The sequence below is a fragment of the Sycon ciliatum genome, chromosome 10 (assembly GCF_964019385.1).
Source record: "Sycon ciliatum chromosome 10, ocSycCili1.1, whole genome shotgun sequence".
NCBI classification, from domain to species: domain Eukaryota; kingdom Metazoa; phylum Porifera; class Calcarea; order Leucosolenida; family Sycettidae; genus Sycon; species Sycon ciliatum.
In genome coordinates, this window is record NC_088652.1 from 25157359 (window position 1) to 25173494 (window position 16136).

Sequence of the window (16136 nt, forward strand, 5' to 3'; positions counted from 1 at the left end):
CCAGAAAAAGCCACTTCATAGCTGTATGGTGTAGACCAGGCTGAAGAGTGGCGGTCAATTCTCCAGCCTTGCAAGCTGTTCAATGGTGCAATCCCAGCACAAGCTGCTATGGCCTCTGCTGTAGCATCGCTATCATCGCCTCCGGCGATGTGCGTCCAATGGTCCAATGGTGTGTGTATGCGTGCGCGTGCGTGTGCGCGTGCGCGTGCGTGTGCGCGTGCGCGTGCGTGTGTGTGTGTGTGTAATGCGTATTGTTTTGGTGAGCTCCAGAAGACGCGCCCTCGCCACGGGCCACGCAAGCGCTGGCGTGACAACATCTTGATTGACCTAGAGGAATGCCACATCAATGACTGGTACAGCCTAGCCGAGGACCGCTGTGCATAGAGACTGGCCTGGAACACCATCCAGCCGCCTAAACCTGTGTTTCGGGATTTCAGGTGCCACTGCGGCCGAGATTTTCGCCGTCGCCAGGATCTCACTCGCCACTCTAAGTTCTGTTCTGCGTGACTGAAACACGGTCGGGATTTTTTTAAGGACCTGCCATCATCTCCAGATGGACATTATTGTATTGAATTGTATTGTGTGTGTTATGGCTTGTACACGCACAACGAGCAGGTCAACATGCGTGCATGCTCACAAGCAAGCCTACATGGCCTTTCCCTCATGGAGCATCTCCGTTAGTGCAGCCTACCATACATACTCTACCTAGACAACTTTCCGTGAGTGGAGGGCAAACTCGCGAATTCACGGGTTTTCCTGCCCACTCACGGAAAGTTGCTCAATTTACGGAGGGTGGAAATTCTCTGATAAGGCTGGCCATCATCTAAGTAAATCAAACAGTCACTAATTTTGAACAGGGATGCACATGGTAATTTATTTTAGTTATACCATGTAAAAGACGAGAAGGAAAACATGTTACGAGTTATGACTAACTGTCCACCAGCGTAACCAGATCATATATACATGTACAGTCAGCGAATGCGGCGAAATGGCGTAGTTTGTCATAACTCCTTTTTTACCATAATTACATTGGCTCACCATCCGAGTTCAACATAATACCATGTAGTAGAATCTTTCCTATCTTACCATTACGTTGAGGTTGGTAGGGACTGGGGAGTTCTCTAGAATACTAGTTTCATAGAAAGTCGGATCAAACTTGGGTGGATTGTCATTGACGTCATCCACTGTGACAACAACCTGTGACACACACACACACACACACACACACACACACACACGCACACACAAACACAAACACACAAACATACATTCAATAGCACACATAATTATTTGCAACATAGAAATGTGCGACCCCTGCTAATTCTGTAAGAGATCCGAAAGCCCACCCTCTGATAAAGAAGACAAAAAGGTTTTTCTGGACAAAACACATCTTCAGAACTCTAAGGAGCCCACCGGAATTATCGATAATTTTCGGGAAACGAAAAAGTTTAGTTATGACCCTCCCCAAACCCATGAATGAAAAATAATTATATTGATTTCACAGCTCGAATGGACCGATTTTTCAGCTATCAATATTTTTTCCCAACGAAACTCTCCTCAACCCACCCACCCATGAACAAAACTGTTTTCTCTTCGTGAAAAAGATCGATAATTATGGATGGCCCCTAACGGCGTTGCAGCGTACTCTTCATACTTTAGAAAAACGGATAAGCTTCATCCAAAGATTGAATCTCAAGATAGACTTCCACCTCAGGAGAGACATAAATCACAAGATGGACCGGCCTCCATCTTACGGTAGGCATCCATCTCAAGACACTGTAAGTATACAAAATTCCGGCAGCTATTTCATTTCAGCTACATTCGGCATCGACCCCAAACCCCGAAATTAAAACGCTGGTGACATGTTTTCATATAGCTATTTAATTTCAGCTACATTCGGCATCGACCCAAAACGCCGAAAATAGAATGCTGATGACATTATTCACATTGGCCTTGGTGCTGTACTAGTATTAGCCTCGTGCTGAAAATACATAACTGCTGAAAATATCGAAAATCATGAAACGAATTTTTACAGTGTCCGATTTTCTGTGTATTCCCAGTGGACGTATATCTCAAGTGCATTCTCTACTCGCAATAACTCACCGTAGTGGTGCTGTTCATGCGCGGAGTACCACCATCCTGAGCTTGAATGGTCAGCGTGTAGGAACCCACCATTTCATGATCAAGCAGCTTCTTGGTTTGCAGCTCGCCAGTGACAGAGTTGACCTTGAACACATCTGAAAAACATGAAGCAATAACAGGAAAAGGCAACGTGGAGTCGATAATCCGTAAATCGTCAGATGGCAATGGAAAAGATGATACTATTGCTCAAGATAATATGCACAGCTGCCCAATACGCTAGCGCTCATCTCCAAAGACAGAAGAAAGGGTTTGCCTCCAGAACGTCTTCTTGTCATGTTCTCCAATGGAATCTCGTGACTGAAAGAGATTATGGGAACTATAGTAAGATAATTATAATACACTTGAGCAATGACAGGAAAATTAAATCCCGTTCGCACCTGGTGCCATCTATTTCTCAATCACGGTCTTAGATCATCCCACTATGCCTGTCTGCCCGTCTGCCCGTCTGCCTGTCGCGCATAAAAGCCGGGCATAAATCTGTGCAAGCCGATATCAGGGCTGGGCTTCTATTCAAATCAGGCTTCTATTCAAACCAAGTATTTCTATGTATGTCAACACTAAAACAAGGCTTATGTACAGATGGTGCATCTTGAAAATCCAGACCAAGGCATGTATGAGATGATACAAGACACTACAGTGTACGGTGATTTGACCTTGTAGATGCTGACAATACAACTTACCATCAGCGCCGGCAATGATGCTGAAGGTGATCTTGTTGTTGTTGTTCAGGGATGTGTCAGCATCGGTGGCCGAGACCGTCAAGATCACTGTGTCGATGGGAGAGCTCTGTGAGTGTCATGTACACACACACACACACACACACACACACACACGCGCGCACACACACAAACACACACACACACACACACACCAATCCCAGCCACAAAGTCTCAAAATACACCACACGTCTCCGTTCACACGGTATGCATCACGCTGCTCTGCAAACTGAGCTATTAGTACAATTGTGGCAAAAGAAATCCTATCACTGAGCTGAAAATACTCATGCTGCCCCTATGGCCCTCGGATGGGCTTTTGGACTGTGAGTGTTGTAATCGAAACGTAAGTACTTTTGAGTCGTGGGTCGGATTTGATTGGTAATGACCATGCAATAAAAAGGAACTGGTGATTGCAATGAGCAGTAGGGCACTTAAGCAGTCTTGTGGAGCAAACATTCTCACAAGAGCTGAATTTTCGTATTGGTATCCCAAGATGCACCGAATGGAATCCAAGTTGTGGAGAATGAAACTGGCTTCTTACCTCTGGCAGACCCTTGCTGTAGGTGAGAGGTTTGAAGATCGGTGCGTTGTCGTTTATGTCCGTGATTCTGATCTCAATCATCGTTGTTCTGCGTGAACAAGAAGAAGCCATGGTGACAATTAGAACATGACGATGTACAGTGTCAAGCAATGTGGATTTGCTGGCAAACACAGACACACACACACACACACACACACACACACACACACACACACACACACATACACATGCACGCACATGCACATCCATATGCACAAAACGCTGAACCCCCAACTTCCCACCGACTGTGTGAAATCACAGTGTGACTTGAGTGTTGTCCAGTATTGTCATCTACCCAATGTTGTTACACAAAATACAATAAACGCATATTCAATTAAACTCATACGTCCTGACAACACTCTCCGAGCAATACCGTTTGGAGAGTGTTGTCAGAACGTATGGTTATAATGGATGGCTACAGTGGATTCAGCGCATGTTGAGACAAGTTTTCGTAATTTCGTTGAAAACCCCAGCCCCTTACCCAGTCATTCGTTTAGCCGGAGGTGCGGCCAAGTCATGCGCACCGACTTCCAGGCTGTACACACGCTGTGACGTCATCTCGTAATCCGACTCGGTCAGGACGAGAATGGTTCCATTGGACATACTGAATGCGCCCTGTACAACAACAGCACAATACACACAACAATCATGTACAGTCCACTAAAGCATGATCAATATCAACTCAACCAATCCAACTCCAAAACCGTTCTCTTCAATGCAGGTATTTTATATTTCACCCTGGCGATGGGCTAAGCCCGCAAATCCGGTGAAATGTAAAGATGTCCTCAATGATAAGACTATTATTGGAGTTGGTGAATTGAAGAGTTACACGTGTAAATGGCTGCATTGGAGTTTACTGCCATTAGAAAAGCAACATCAGTCTGCCAATCAGCAACGGGCAAAAATTACTATTATTCAAATATTGGGTAGTACGCTCCTCGGCATTCGTTTTGCTGAGCACTCTAGGCTAGGCTAGGTAGGCTGCTCTAGTGCTGCTGCATTATTCTGCAAACAAGTAGATTTTCCTTTTTTCAGCGATTCCTTGCGTGAAACTTTGACGGCTAGCATATTTGTACCGGTAAAAATTGTTCCACATGAAACAAAGTAAGTTGGGTATGCGACAAGACCAGCGTGGACTGATATGTACATGATTTTTTAAACTGCTAATGGTCAGGGGTGTCGTACAAAAAAACCCATCGCCGGCTGACAATGGATTGCGCCAGGATGGCTTACCGCGGGGCTGGCAGCCTTGATGAAGTACTGCACCTCGCCGAACGTTCCCGAATCCGCGTCCGACGCCGCTACTGTGTAGACAGCCGTGGAACGCGGCGTGTCTTCTGGGATGCTCACAATCTGGGTGGCTGTGAGGCAATGCCATGGGAAGAGGATTCAAAGTCAATAAATTCCATGAGAACATAAGTTTACAGTAACAGGGGAACAGGAAGATAAAATACACATTAACATCCCTCACCAACTGAAGCAATTTGGGTAACACATGGTCGCCAGGGACGTGAATGGAGAGAGATAACAAGTTTAACAACACACATGAAAATCCCTTACCAACTGATGGAATTTGGGTAACACATGGTCTCCAGGGACGTGAATGGAGATAGATAACAAGTTTAACAACACATATGAACATCACTTACCAACTGAAGGTGTCGTGAACTTCGGTGCATTATCGTTGACGTCCTTTACCGTGATACGCACGATGCTGCTGTTTTTGCTGCAGGGTGTCCCATCGCTCACAAGCGCCTGTCACACAACAGCGTGTATTTTGACACACAACAATGTATATCTTGACAAACAGGATTCAAACTCTAAGAAAACAAACGTTCAACATTAACATCTCAGGCAGGCTCATAGTGAAACCGACTGGGGTGAAGAATTCCTAGAAATATTCAGTCAAGATTTTTGGGTGAAAGTGATGGCACAAAGTACACTTCATCAAGGAGACATTTTGATGGTCTGATCTCCGCTTCCTCTATTCACTATGCTCAAGGGGTTTTCCCTACTTCAGAGGCAGATGCCAATTCACATGATCCGTTTACACACACGTTGTGCACACACGATTTTCGGTTGTATGAAACCAAACTAACAAACGAAGCAAAGAAGCACCTGGAAATATCGACGACAACACATACATGCGCACGCACACGCACACACACACACACACACACACACACACACACACACACACACACAGTGACACACACACACACACACACACACACACACACACATACACACACAGTGACACACACAAACACACATACACACACATACACACACACACCCTTTGGACCTTTGGACCTTTGGAAAGCCCATCGCCGAAGGCGATGATAGCTACACACACACCCACGCACACACACACACACACACACACACACACACACACACACACACACACACACACACACACACACATACACACGTACACACACACACACACACACACATACACACACACACACACAAACAAAGCGCAGCTTACCGTTGTCATGAAGCTTCTTTGCAGCGGATTTTCGTAGTCAAGAAGGGAGAATGTGCTCAGCTGCCCGGTGGTACCTCCCATGAAGAAATACGTTGCAAACTGGTTAGTCAGTGTGGCGTCTGGTATCGAGTACGTTAGAGAGGCACCGACGTCCAAGTCGATACCAACCACGGTCAGAACCGGCGTCAAGACGGGAACGTCCTCAAACACGGACATGCTGTACTCGTGTTGTGCAAAGTGTGGGCAGTGGTCGTTAACGTTCTGCAGTCAAAACAACGCCCAGATGGAAAAAAAGTTAATACAAAGACAGAACCCTGACGCAAATAACCCTTAGGTGCCGGTAGGTCGATTTCGACCTATGCTGACAGTGCACACTAAAATCGAGCCCAGAGCCAGTCTCGTACATCGCAGGTGCCTGATTTTTTGTACAGAGACCCTTCAGTAGCTGGCCTGTAGATAGCAATAGAGAAAGTAGGGGGTCGGGGGGTTGCATTTGAAAAAGTCGAGTCGTGATCAACGACGTTCGCGCAGATCAGCTGAAGTCAATCGAGCGTGGCAGCCTACGCACGCGTCCCGCAACATGAACAAAACGTTGCTGTTTCGCTTCGTTTTCGACTAGTAAAGTTCATGGCTACTACAGCTGACCTCCGTCATGGATGCTGCAGGAACGCTTGAGTTGTTTGAAGAGCTGGAGGCCGATGATGCCCCTGTAGAAGGAGAATCAGAAGACGACGATGGTGAAAAATCTGACGCTCTTTTATCTGCCGGAAACCTGCCGTCATCAGATGAGGAAGACCGACTCAACGATGATTTGGTTTTCGGTGAATTTCTTGAGAACGGCAGCTCTTCAGATGAGGACAAAATTTCTCACGATGAGCTTCAAGAAGCTGTAGGGCGAGGGCAAGCAGCGCAGCCAGTTCGTGGACGTGCTCCGCTCGCGCTGCGCGGAGGAATTGCTCGCGGCGCTGGTCGAGCTCAGCCAGCTGATGGAACAGCTGATCGTGGCGTGCGTGGCGCGTGTGGCGGAGGCCGTGGCGCAGGCCGTGGACGAGGTAGCGGATTCGGCGTGCTGAGTGGTGTTGGCGACCAAGATGTTCTTGGACCAGCGCAGAACCCTGACCCTATTGTAAATTTTTCCGACTTGAAAATTCAAAAATCGGACTTTGCTGTGTATTGCCATTCAGAATACATACTTTTGTTGCTACATCATCTAAACGGTTGCGGAGTTATAGGCTTTCCAAAAAATTGAGCCAAAACTACGAAAAATCTAAAATTCAGTCAGGCACCAAAGGGATAAAACAAGAGGTTATCCATGGCTAACAGCCCTCCCTTAGACACAAGCATGCACAAATGCATGTATGTACACAAACACACACACACACACACACACACACACACACACACTCACCATTTGACCATTTGACGCCCATCGCCGGAGGCGATGATAGCGATGCTACAGCAGAAGCCACTTGTGCTGGAATTGCACCATTCAACAGCTTGCAAGGCTGAAGGATTGACCACCACTATTCAGCCTGGTCTACACCACACAGCTTCGCGTGCACGCACCCACTCACACAGAGACAAACTACATCCATCAACCTTACCTGAACGATGACGGTCATTGAAGCCTCTGTGGTTGTTCTCAGGCTCACGTTGTTCGTGTTGTACGCCACAGCCTTGAGCACAAAGATGCGGTGACCAGCTTCATAGTCCAGAGTCTTGGCCAGCTGAACCAGGCCGGTGGTGCTGTCGATGACGAACTGTCCATTGTAGGAGGCGTTGACACCGCTAAACTCAAACATTACTGCTATGGCCGTGGCAATAGTATCCCCATCATTTGTCTGAAACGGAAGGCGAGGAAACATTGAGAAGAAAATGTATTATTGTTCTAGAGCAGAATGCAGAGGGTCTCCAAGTGAAATGTTAGAAAGTGAAAACACACAGCAACCAAATCACTAGGAGGGTGTTGTATCACCCGCGAGCTGGGTACAGACAGAAAATTCTGTGACAAAGCCTTATTAAAATAGAAGAAGTCACATGGAAACGAGTTTTAAAGAAGCAACTATACACGACTGTAACAAGATAATAGGCAGTCAAAAAGTGCGATAACAGGGCACAAAACTGACAGGCTACTGAGACATTCAATGACATGGGACCTAGCTCTAACACATGTGATATCTTCTATTTTAATTATATTTACTGCCTAGGTATCTAATTAAACAAAGCCAAATGGTCACTTTAACTGGTTGTGGACTTGCATGCAATGTGAAGTTCAAATCTCTCTCAGAGTAGTTGGACACTGAGCAGTCTCTGCGGCTCGGGGATCAACCGATTTGTGTCAGGGTAGTTTGATGTATTCTGAGCATGTCAAGGGCAAAGGCTCCTGCTAGGCTCCAAGACCAGTTGGACCGCATGTAAGGAAAACTACACATACCAAAGTAGTCTAGGTAGCTATGCCAAGTTGGCTTAGTCAGCATGATATTCCAAATCTCAAGGACATGGGTTATCATGCAGCCAGAAGTTGGGTGCAATTGCTGAGCTTTTCAAATCAGCAAGAATTTCAAAGCTCACAGTGCAACAAGGTAGGTTTAGAATGACATTCATTGATTGGTTGTTGGGGAAATAACGGGTGGAGGGAGACCGAGAGAAGACGGACTCCAGTACTGTCGGGCGCTGAAAAACGGAGCACTGAATTTCACCAATGGCACAGCATACCAATGTATACACGGTGACTCAACCGTGCATAGACTGTAATACATGAAAATAAGAACGGTCTAGGCTAGGAGGCTGACCCCCCAGTTCTTCGGCGGCCAAGAGTACTGCAAATGATGAGCACCGAGAAAGACAGCGAGCAACCAAACGCCGGCGAGAGAAACTAAGAATGCATTTCAAGACTAGTTGGCAAGCTAGGGGACGTTCAGTTCTTCTCTAAGAGTATCTTACCGACAACTGTGCAATGGTTGTTCCTACAATGGCACTCTCTAGCAACGTCTGGCTATACTTGTTTACAGCAAACACGGGCGGGTTGTCATTCTCATCAGTCACCTGCAGTTGCAAGAATAGACCCAATGCATGCACACATCATGGCGCACACATGTGCATGTGCACACACACACACACACACACACACACACACACACACACACACACACACACACACACACACACACACACACACACACACACACACATGTGAAAATGCATTAGCCATGTACTGCCAGTTGCAATGATATCTACCTCAAACAGCAACATTGTGTTGAGACATAGGTGGTTGTATCAGGCACAAACCCAAACTCCAAATTCACCAGTCAACTCGCAAGCCTTGGACATCCATCCATTTAAGCATATCGCATGTGCGGCTACTGCAAATAGCGGCATGGACTTGAGTCAAGATTATGAAGAGCTGAGATGCAAAAACCCGATTAGTGCCAAATTTGGAAAAATCTGATTTTCAGCCGAGTGTAACCAAAAGGTCTGGGGGCACCAGCAGACAACATTTCACATTCAAATTCTGGCTAGAAACCTTTCAAAACTGAAACCCAGATATAGATACAAACCGCACATGAAATGAATCCGTTTTTTACTAATTATCAGAAAAATTATAAAATGGATTTAGCGGGTTATGCACTGGACGTCTTCACATATCACCACAATAATTACCACCTGAATGAATAGGTTGCCTCACCGAAATGGTAAGTGTCGTGCTGTTGGTACGTGGGCTGGTTGGCGACTGATCACTTGCGGTGACCTGCAGTGTATACTGGTGAGTGATCACTGCCGGGTCTTCATAGTCCAACCACGCTGTAGTGTTTAGTGTACCCAACACCGGATCAATGAAGAACCTATCGGGCAATAGTGCAGAGAGAGAGAGAGAGGATCAGGCCGCAGAAGCGTACTAGAAAGTAATGCTGTGCTCACTACATTGCACACCACGAGGGCAGGCAACATCAGGTAGAGACTTACTCGAGAGTAACAGGCGGTGTAGGACCGCCGTTGGAGATGCTCTGGCGGGGAGGGGGGAGGAGTCCGGAGTGTCCCGGGGAAATTTTTGAAATTAGGGTGCAAAATCCCGCATTCTGGGCATTTTTGGCATTGTGCTAAAAAAAAAGCCGGACTGGCCGGACCGGCTGCTACGCCCCTGAGTAAAGCAATGCAGACTCCAATACTTGATACACCACTGTAGTACACCGCACAATTACATGATTGCTTTGGTATTGGAAACACTCTTTTCCTTGCTGTCAGCACCAAGAAATTTACTTACCGGACTGTAAGCCACTACCTTATATGTCGCACCTCCACTCTCAGGTTTGAGCCAGATTGTATTTCATAATATATTCACACTGTTGTGAATTCCAGCAGAAATCCAAGAGAGCTCGATACCGGGAAGGTAGAGCCGTGACACACTAGTCAGAACAACAGATGGCCTGATCAGTCACAACTTAAAGTTTCATGCCATCTCAGGCACTCATCAGGTGATCTCAGGCACTCATCAGGTATCACCTGATGAGTGCCTGAAATGGCATGAAACTTTAAGTTGTGACTGATCAGACCATCTGTTGTTCTGTCTAGTGTGTAATAATATATTCACATACATGTAGGTAGGATGTCAAAGTCGAAACCCCTTCTTTTCCCAAGAAGCGTGAACAGGCCCGACTTATATATTGTATTTGGGAAAATACGGCAGTGAGACGGGTCTGCACCCAGCCTGAATGCGTACACTGGCTACAGCAGAAACGCCGTTATTACCTGTCGGCAAAGATGCCGGAGATTGAGTAGCGGACTTCTCCGTTCAGACCCGAATCCAGATCTGTTGCCTGTTGTCATGGTTACACATGGACAAACATCAAAAGACACATTTCAAACAAAGAACTTGATGGGGAAGATTTATTTGTTTCAAGGGCAACAGGATAGGAAGTACATATTGATATCAAACCTCAGTTAGTTTTCTGTTAAAAAAAAATAATCGTAAAAATGACAACGTATGCAAAGATAGCATACGATTCCCGTGTGGAAAAGATTACAGGTTGGCAGAATCACTCAGGTGTCCTAAAAACTATTTTCGCACCGTTTTTCAAACACCTGTTTTGCAAAATTCTTGAATGGCTAGCACCGGTACACAGAGAGCAAAGCTGCCAGTCTGACCTTGATGGCTGGTCCCAGCGTGGTGCCAGGTGGCAGGTTCTCCGAGAGCTGCCGCTGGAACGGTATCGGCCCTACAAACTGCGGTGAGTTGTCGTTGGCATCCAGGACGTTCACCACCAGCATTGCGGTGCCATTCTGTACACAGGAGATGTATTCACACAACAGCACATGGGCTGATGGGCATATTGCGACAGAATGCACAGGCTGGGGCCAATGAGGCATTGACACAGGAGATACACACACACACACACACACACACACACACACACACACACACACACACACACACACACACACACACACACACACACCACACCACACAGGGGTTGATAGCCATATTTGCACAGAATGAACTTGCATGCACCATGAGGCATTGACAAGGGAGACAACATATACCACACAGGGGTTGATAGGTGTATTCGCACAGAATGAACTTTCACCATGAGGTATTGACACAATAGATACACACCACACAGGGGTACATAGAAGGAGCTTGCACGGGTCAATAGGCTTTGATACAGGAGATCTACACACACCACACAGGCGCGCACAGAAGGAGCTTGCATGCATCATAAGGCATTGACACAAGAGATCCACACACACACCACACAGGGGTTGATAGGCGTATTTGCACAGAATGAACTTGCATGCAACATGACGCATTGACACAAGAGGTACACATTACAGGGGCCAATAGGCGTATATGCGCAAGTGTGATGGCCACTAACACCTGGTACAACTCCAACCCAAGACATTAAAACAAAAAAATTCTTCCAACTAAAGGCCTCGAAGACGGCGATCTGATAATGAAAGGATCAAGACGTCAAAACACGAAAAGATATGCCGGCATTGACAAAAAAAATATTTGGGCAGTCGCAGAATCCAGAAATACCTTGCTCGGGACGCCATGGTCCGTGGCCATCAGACCCAGCGAGTACTGCTTCTGCTGCTCGTAGTCAAGTGACCTTAGTGTAGTTATAGCGCCTCTGCATACATCATACATCATACATCATACATCATACAGCACACATAACACATCATTACAGCATTGCAGCCAGAACACCAGGAAGCGCAAACCTATGTGACTGCTATCAATTTTATCTTGAGCAACTAACAGCGGGCAGACTATGCGTGGCACAACAATAGTGCCGCCAAGTAGTCTCTTTAGCAACTAACAGCAGGCAGACTGTATGTGGCACAACAATAGTGCCACCAATTAGTCTCTTTAGCAACTAACAGCAGGCAGACTGTGTGTGGCAGCACAATAGTGCCACCGAGTAGTCAGGGCATACGTACGTGGATGAGATGGCAAATGCTGATGTTGGTGGCTGGAAGGTGTACGAGATCTGGCCATTGGCATTGTCATCCGCATCCTTAGCCTGCAATCATAGAAGGAAATGTAAGGGACATTGTTAAGTCCAAAGCCCCCGGTTGCAAACCTGGTAAAGGACTTGGCTGTTGTAAATGGTTGCCGCCAATTAGCAGGAATGTGTCTGGGATAATTGATCAAAAAAGCCTCCAGTTGAATGACATGGTCATGGCCAATGCAACTTCTTCACAGCAAAGATGGAATACAGTTCCTGTATAGACCGTCACCACAAACCAATGATAATGACTTCAAACTTCAGGAGCAAACTCAAACGTTCTACGTCATGCCAAATTGCAAATCTTCGCCAAGCCATACCTCGACAGTGATCAACGGAGACACTGCAGGAGCATTCTCAGTGATTGAGACGCTGTAGTTAGCTTGATCCCATTTCGGTGCATTGTCGTTCAAGTCTTCAATTCCAATGTTGACAATAGCTGTGTCAGTCCTGCAGAAGGTGTGGAACAGAAAATGAGCAATTCTACATTGAGAAACCGTAATGTGTGGTGTTGAAATCTAGATAAATTTGCACAGGCACGCACACATGCATACAGAACACAAGCATGCACTAGCGTGCACACACACGCATGCACACTTACAAGCACACACACACACACACGCGCAAGCAGGGGCATCACCGGACCCCTTCACAGGGCGGGGGGGGGGGGTGGGGGGGGGGGGGTGCACAGGAATTTTGTACAGGAAAAATTTTGCACAGGATAACACGAAAAAGTTCGTTGATAGTACGGTGGATTAGCAAGACGAAATTCGCGTTCGCCTTCGCAAACATTTTTCAGTTCGCGAACTGGATTGCGAACTTTCGCATTTTTCGTTCGGATAAGTAGTCGGAACACGAATCGCGGATTCGTGTCAGGGCAGTCATAAATTTACCACGCTGTACTGTATGTACACAATGTCTGTCGTGTCAACATCATGCGCATGTGCGAATTCTGTTTGCTAATCCTTCCCATAACGCGAATTCCGTCACTGAGTTCGACTTTCCTTGGAGAGCGAACGTGAACGAGAATTTTGTCTTGCTAATCCTCCGTAGGGAGCTGGACAGACGCTTTCCTTTTTCGAGAAGGCGACATCTTGAGAGGAAACAGCTCCAAAGACTCTTCAAGTGTGGTGACCTGACTAATTTACGTGCGACCACACAGAATTATTTATTTCTTCTGTTTCAAACAAACACCCAGCACGTCGCCGAGCGTGTAGATTCTAGTACAAGGCCAAAGGATGCAGCGCTGCGCACGCGTGAAAGGGCGTAGGAAGAAAGTACTAAATAATTAGTAGCACTAGTACAATCGGTCATGTACATGTACATGCACTCGCTACATGCACTCACGCGATCGCGGCAGACAAGTACAACTAGTTTTACATTTAGTGCATACAGTTTGCAAGTAGATTCCACCAGCACTGCCACTACGAGTCGTAGTCTTTTCATAACCAGGAGTTCGTAAAAAAACTAAGGTCGAATTCTTTAGGGGGGCGCACGTGCCCCCGTGCCCATCACGGGTGACGCCCCTGCGCAAGCAAGCAAGCAAGCACACACACACACGCACACACACAAACACACACACACACACACACACACACACACACACACCTCAGACCTGCCCATCGCGGAAGCGATGATAGCGAACAGCTATGTTAGACATAGCAACTTGTGCTGGGATTACACCATTCAACAGCTTGCAAGGCTGATGAATTGACCGCCACTATTTTTAGCCTGGTATCCACCACACAGCTGATTGAAGTGACTTTTCTGGCCAGTGAATCCCTATTTTTCATTTTTCCATTTTTTCTTTTTTCTTTTTTCTTTTTTTTTTCTACACACACACCACACCACATACTCCGGCATACACTGGCTGTTGGTAACCACCCAGGAGAATGAAAGAAAAGCCAGGAAGAGACCGAGAAAGAGAAGAAAGACGTGTGCGACCATAATCGTCGGGAATTGAACCCGCAACCTCTCGATTAGAAATCGACTGCACATACCACTGCACCATATGGGACACACACACACACACACACACACACACACACACACACACACACACACACACACACACACACTATCTCTCTCCCATCCCTCAGTTATCTTCCTTTCCCAGCATTCTCATGTACACCATACGCCATACCCGGCAAACCTCCCTTTCCTCTTCATCGGCTGAACCACACTAACCTTGCTTGCAGCTGAGCCTGATCTTTGGCTTGGACTGTTAGCTTGTAAGATTTCTGACGTTCATAATCTAGCATGTAGGCATTGCTGATTTCACCGGTCACGTTGTCCAGGACGAAAGCGTTGCGGTCGTTCCCTGCAATGATGCTGTAGCGAATGGTTGCAAAGCTGCCGGTGTCCCTGTCGGTTGCAGAGACCTGGACAATAAACACATGAAGGATGGGAATGTCGTAACCGAGGGAACAAACTGTGCTATAACCATTCCTCTACTGGTGATAAACAACAACAATAGGAACAAACACGCAAGAGATAAATGTGAACTGTACATGCGAAAGGAAAACTGTTCACGTGTTCGTTACTATAGTAGGTGTCTAACACCAATAAAAACATGGTAACCGCACAGTTTGTTCTCTCGGTTGCGATATTGAAGTCGTTATCTCTGAAATTTTTGTTTTCAAGGATGGGGATTGTTTGCCTAATGCCACATTAGTACTAAAATATTTCTCAGAATGGCTGCGCAGCATATATCATATGTAATTTTCAAAAAGAATTGTCTCCTCGTCAACTCATCATAATTATGCAGTAAAGCCAAGTCTTCTTTTTCATCACCCAATGCTCAGCACAGGCTTCAAATCCAGCCAGGTATCTACACAATGCTGATCAGTACAAGTATGCTATCCTCTACAAAAGAAATAGAACATCAGCCAGGTTTTACAAAATTAGGACAGGTATGCAATGGCAAAATATTATGGAGAAGCAGATCCCAAACCCAGATTTTTGAGATTTAAAGTGAGTTTTTGATCCTCAATTTGTCCCAAATCAGACTTTCAAAAGCCAGCGGGACTGTTTCCGTTGAATGGACTGCAAGCACATGACCACACAGTGTACAGGCTGGTGGTGCATGGCTAGTACAGCTTGCCAAGCATGTGCCAGTGTACCAGGGCTTGCCGACGTCAATATTATGCTCACAAGGGACCCGGTAGCAGGTCTGAAAACACCGACAAAATCAGCGAAGCGCTTGCCAAGGAAAGAATGTGGGGAACTGCAAATTCACTCTGGGTCTGAAATTAGGTAATTGCTATCGCTCCACGACGGCCAGAACAGAGGAACAATAAGCCTTGTGTGTGCTTCCATTAGTTTTCATTGGTATGTGGTGCTTTATTGGCGAGCCGCTGTTTACCTGCGACAAGAAGTTGATTTTTCAAAAGTTGTAAAACTCAAGTCGCAGTGCGAAGCAACACGTCAAAAACTCACCTGCTTGGTATGGCGCTTCTGGTCATCGCAGAGCCATGAAATTTTGGCTCGGAGTATAACACATCGTAGTCTCACTGTGACATATGTTTTCTAATCAAAATACCAAGAGAGAAAGTGAATATTGAGTCCGTTCCGGTTTGCAACCCGTGTCCTATTTGAAACCGTCGCCTCTACAAGATTCCTCAAAAGAACGTTTTTGGAAGAAAATTATGGGCACCCCCTTGACCATGATCCTGGCTACGCCCCTAACCCGGTCCCCT

At 46.3% G+C, this 16136-nt stretch overlaps 1 protein-coding gene across 2 annotated transcripts in view; it reads right to left on the reverse strand.

The window, feature by feature from the left end:
- The window catches only part of LOC135826871 (protocadherin Fat 4-like), an 81730-nt gene that overhangs the window by 50088 nt on the left and 15506 nt on the right, over positions 1 to 16136 (reverse strand). For both annotated transcript variants that reach the window (XM_065339478.1, XM_065339477.1), the window contains exons 14-30: positions 14626 to 14819; positions 12759 to 12888; positions 12371 to 12453; positions 11967 to 12060; positions 11075 to 11209; positions 10679 to 10746; positions 9618 to 9774; positions 8876 to 8977; positions 7537 to 7773; positions 5933 to 6193; positions 5088 to 5193; positions 4672 to 4799; positions 3920 to 4053; positions 3400 to 3487; positions 2823 to 2928; positions 2104 to 2237; positions 1087 to 1197 (exon numbers count right to left, since the gene is read on the reverse strand). In XM_065339478.1, coding sequence (XP_065195550.1) covers positions 1087 to 1197; positions 2104 to 2237; positions 2823 to 2928; positions 3400 to 3487; positions 3920 to 4053; positions 4672 to 4799; positions 5088 to 5193; positions 5933 to 6193; positions 7537 to 7773; positions 8876 to 8977; positions 9618 to 9774; positions 10679 to 10746; positions 11075 to 11209; positions 11967 to 12060; positions 12371 to 12453; positions 12759 to 12888; positions 14626 to 14819 — 2268 coding nt within the window. The remainder of the gene's footprint in view (positions 1 to 1086; positions 1198 to 2103; positions 2238 to 2822; positions 2929 to 3399; positions 3488 to 3919; positions 4054 to 4671; positions 4800 to 5087; positions 5194 to 5932; positions 6194 to 7536; positions 7774 to 8875; positions 8978 to 9617; positions 9775 to 10678; positions 10747 to 11074; positions 11210 to 11966; positions 12061 to 12370; positions 12454 to 12758; positions 12889 to 14625; positions 14820 to 16136) is intronic.